The following is a 5000-nucleotide window of genomic DNA, read 5'->3' on the forward strand; positions in this document are numbered from 1 at the left end:
GCAATTACCTGGTGCTGCTACGGGTGAAGGAGTAGTTGTCAGCAAGGGAGATTTAGCTGGGATACAACTCCCTCTAGTGGGGGAGAAGGGTACAGGTGGAACACTACTTGTTGGGACCGGGGTGCATAAAAATCAGCCAAGGTTTCTAAATATGGACATTTCTGAATCTGTGATTCACGGCCATATCCAAAATAAGTGGAATCCCGCGGGGATACAAGTCAGACAAAAATATTTTTAATTATATTTGGGTAATTTGAGGATGAGTCAGTAAACATATAAAAAAATATTTAAACAGATTAGTCAAATATCACCTAAAGGCGCTTCAATCAACATAAAATGTCCTCGCTACTTTTCAAATCATCACTGACTGCCTCTAAACGTGAAAATATTCGGCATTTGCGTTTTGCCACAGCTGGTCAGGTGTAGACACAGAGAGTGCAGGAAAAGCTGAGGACAGAATAATTAAAAATAAGGTTTGTTGTGCTCTCTGTAATAAAGACGTTCCTTCTTTGTTTCATTTGTTTCATACAGGCCATGGATGAGCTACCTGGGCCACTTGGAAACTGTCATACAGCCTAATGTTTGTCGGACTAAATTGAGTTAAATTGTGTTTGTGCTACATTTGTTTAACTAAACAGTGTCGTCAATGTCATATAGGCTAAGCTGTGAATGGATCTGTATGGGATATGGGTAGATGATAAAGGTCTATAACGCATACACACACACACACACACACACATGCACATGCACGCACATGCACATACACACACACACGCACACACACTCAAACACACACATGCACGCACACACACGCACACACTCACGCACCCACACACACACACACACACACACACACACACACGTCAGTAATCTATGCAAAACAGTACAATGCAGGATATGAACACTATCTCTTTTTTTCATGAAAAAGATTTTTGTGCACTTTCCCTTCCGATACATATCTGGCTATCGTTTTGTAATATTTGCATTTCCTCACAGGCGATTTAAAGAGGACCGTGTTGATTGACACATGGAAATCTCAAACAGGAGATCTGAAGTCTTTTAGACACAGAGGATAGTCACACAGGTCTGACACACACACACAGCCTCCTGCTCATCCCCCCTACACACACTCTCTCACAGGGGTCATCAGATAAAGGCCAAAAACAGAGGCAGCAAAGAGTAGCAGCAGCATACACATCTCATTTTCACCCATCCTTTAAGGCCTGTATCCCTCCCTCTCTCCCTCTCTCCCTCCTTCCCTCTCTTTATCTCTCCGTCTCTCAGTCTATCCCTCTGGAGTCCATTACAGAGCCTCTTCCGCAGGCCTGAGGGCACTGAAACCATTGGCATTGTGGGTCTAAAGGCAAAGCGTTGCAGGAGCGCAGAACTCAAAGTCAGTCAGTCAGTTCCCTCTGACTTTTTTGAGTGGCAGGATCGCTGTCCAATAGGCAGCGGCGAGTACGGTGGTCAGGTGTTGAATATGAGCTCTCCTTGCCCTGAGCCCCAGTCTCCAATCCCCGCCTCTCCACTGGAATGGGGCGGGCTGTCCAGTGATAGGTCCCGCCTCTTCCCGAAGACGTGCTCCTGCAGTTCGATGATGTCGTTGCGGATGTCTGCCATCATCAGAAGCAGGAAGTCAAAGGACCCTGGTGGCCCCTGGAGATTGGAAATAAACAAAGGCGTTCAGATGAAGGACATGTAATGATTCCATGATTACGTTCACACGGATTGATCTGTTAAAGGGATATTCCGCCATTTTTGGAAATACGCTCATTTTCCACCTCCCCTCGAGCAAAACAATCGATATTTACCTTGTTCCCGTTCATCCAGCCATTCTGTGAGTCTGGCGATACAACTTTTAGCTTCAGCCTAGCATAGATCACTGAATCGGATTAGACCATTAGCTTCTCGCCTGCTAGCTTCATGTTTAAAAGTGACTAAGATTTCTGATAATTTTCCCATTTAAAACGCGTCTCCTCTCAAGTTAGAAAGTGCAATAAGACCAACTGAAAATGAAACCTGGCGTTTTTCTAGGCTGATTCGACATGGAACTACACTCTCATCTGGCGTAATAATCAAGGCAACTTGCAAACGTACCATAGGCGCAGTGATATCGTACGCAGCATCTGAAAATAGTCCCCATAGACATCAAGCAGTAGTAGTGCCAGTAGCTGCAAGTTGCCTTGATTATTACGCCAGATGAGAATGTAGTTCCATGTCAAATCAGCCTAGAAAAACGGCAGGGTTCATTTTCAGTTGGTCTTATTGCACTTTCTAACTTGAGAGGACACACGTTTTAAATGGGAAAATTACCAGAAATATTAGTCACTTTTAAACATGAAGCTAGCAGGCGAGAAGCTAATGGTCTAATCCGATTCAATGATCTATGCTAGGCTGAAGCTAAAAGTTGTATCGCCAGACTCACAGAATGGCTGGATGAACGGGAACAAGGTAAATATCGATTGTTTTGCTCGAGGGAAGGTGGAAAATGAGCGTATTTCCAAAAATGGCGGAATATCCCTTTAAGAACAGACCTGTATCTGTCTTTTAATTATTTTACATGATTACGTTAACACTGATTGATTCTTTTGACGAGTAGCAACAGCTCTGGGTGTTTGAGAAGAATCACTATTAGACAGGTCATTTGCTCAACTTTTTGGGCCTAGTTTTCTGTCAAAGTTTTCTCAATGGATTCCTGGTCAGAACCCCTATTGAAACAGATTAAGACTTGGGGCATGTTAAATTTTGTCCAAAAATTCAAGATGGCCGCCGTATGGGCAATTCCATATCAGTTGGAACAGGTCCGACACCATGGTCCTCAGTTTTTCCTGATTTTTGGTCAAAATGTTCCTCCATGTCTCATTAGAGGAAAACCAAAATTTTAGCTTGGTATCTTGTTTAGTTTCTGAGATATGGCTCTTCAAATGTGGATAGACGTGTCCTAAAAAAAGGCTGAAAATGCCTGTATTTAATGAGCACCACTTTTTTTTAAACCCCTCTCCTGTCTTAAGCCTACCATATTATTTTCTAAAAATTTGAACACCGGGGCAGTACCCTGTTTAGTTGTCCAATATCACAAAGGAATTATAGTCCTTCCCACCATTGAAGACTTATTCATCGAAACAAACCCATATTTTTTTTAAAGCAATGAAAAACAAAAAAACAGTTTTTGTTCTCTTATGGTCATGAATGGATAGCACTCACATTTTTAAAACTTTACATATATATAGTCCATGAGTAAGAGAACATGTTGAAAAAAAATTGAGATGGTAAGTTGTCGTATTTCAAGGCTATGGGCCTTCAAAGATGGCCAAAATGGTGTTTTTTCCTAAAAATGCCAATTTCATTGCCTTTTTTCAAGGACAAGATGAAATGCAAATCCAACAGTTCTTTTCTCCTGCAATAGTATGCCACTTTGTAGACCATGTGAATGTGGTAGATCCGACGTGTCCATTTTAATATCCCCTCAGTACATGTCTGAAGTTAGAAAAAATGAAAAATTGTCTTGGCTGAAGGAGGTGTTGGTTCGATTTTTATGAACCTCTTAGAAGGACAATATGGGGTTTAAACACATTTTTTTCTGTTTGAAGGATCGGAATGCCATCCTATAAACAGGATAAAAATGTTATATCCCATTTTTACTCTTTATTGACCCCTTAGAATATGTCCAAAAGTTGTCAAAAATGATAAAGGCGACTAAATTGAGGGGCTTAAAATGGCCAAGTGGATCAAGTCACACAAGGCTAAAAATGTAATATAAGACAGATGAGATACTGAGGGAGAACACTGTGGAATGTATAACCCCTGTTACGATGACCTCTGTGTCCCTAACTGAGGTTAAGGGCTAAAAACCACCAACCACCGATCCGGTGGTCTCCAACTTTTTCACATCTCTTGATAGAAAATTGTTAGAGACTTAAAACTCATATATGTTGTTCATCTCTTCAAAGCGTTTTTTTGAGACCATCCATGACTTCCTGTGATAACCGGAAGTTGGTTTAAAACAGGAAGTAAACTTTAAAAAGGCTGTATCTCTGGGGGAAAAAAAAAGTGTTGAGGCCAAAATCATGGTTGAGAGATTGTGTAGGAGTATGTTTCAGACCATTTGGAGTTGAGTGGTACCCACTTTGTATGACATAAAAAAAATTGCCCATAGGGTTTAACTGTTTTTTAACCTTGTTTTTTTTCCCCCAGAGATACAGCCTTTTTAAAGTGTACTTCCTGTTTTAAACCAACTTCCGTTTATCACAGGAAGTCATGGATGGTCTCAAAAAGCCGCTTTGAAGAGATGAACAACATGTATGAGTTTCAAGTCTCAAATTTTCTATCAAGAGATAGGAAAAAGTTGGAGACCACCGGATCGGTGGTTGGTGGTTTTTAGCCCTTAACCTCATTTAACACAGTGGGTTCAAAGGCCATCGTAACAGGGGTTATACATTTCACAGTGTTCTCCCTCAGTATCTCATCTGTCTTATATTACATTTTTAGCCTTGTGTGACTTGATCCACTTGGCCATTTTAAGCCCCTCAATTTAGTCGCCTTTATCATTTTTGACAACTTTTGGACATATTCTAAGGGGTCAATAAAGAGTAAAAATGGGATATAACATTTTTATCCTGTTTATAGGATGGCATTCCGATCCCTCAAACAGAAAAAAATGTGTTTAAACCCCATATTGTCCTTCTAAGAGGTTCATAAAAATCGAACCAACACCTCCTTCAGCCAAGACAATTTTTCATTTTTTCTAACTTCAGACATGTACTGAGGGGATATTAAAATGGACACGTCGGATCTACCACATTCACATGGTCTACAAAGTGGCATACTATTGCAGGAGAAAAGAACTGTTGGATTTGCATTTCATCTTGTCCTTGAAAAAAGGCAATGAAATTGGCATTTTTAGGAAAAAACACCATTTTGGCCATCTTTGAAGGCCCATAGCCTTGAAATACGACAACTTACCATCTCAATTTTTTTTCAACATGTTCTCTTACTCATGG

General features: G+C 40.7%; 1 protein-coding gene across 1 annotated transcript in view; it reads right to left on the reverse strand.

The window, feature by feature from the left end:
• Positions 1-214: 214 nt before the first annotated feature.
• LOC134096097 (collagen and calcium-binding EGF domain-containing protein 1-like) overlaps positions 215-5000 on the reverse strand; it is a 10398-nt gene continuing 5612 nt past the window's right edge. Inside the window, exon 9 of the mRNA XM_062549848.1 lies at positions 215-1656. Coding sequence (XP_062405832.1) covers positions 1468-1656 — 189 coding nt within the window. The 3' untranslated portion in view covers positions 215-1467. The remainder of the gene's footprint in view (positions 1657-5000) is intronic.

Source organism: Sardina pilchardus, chromosome 11, assembly GCF_963854185.1.
Source record: "Sardina pilchardus chromosome 11, fSarPil1.1, whole genome shotgun sequence".
NCBI lineage: Eukaryota > Metazoa > Chordata > Actinopteri > Clupeiformes > Clupeidae > Sardina > Sardina pilchardus.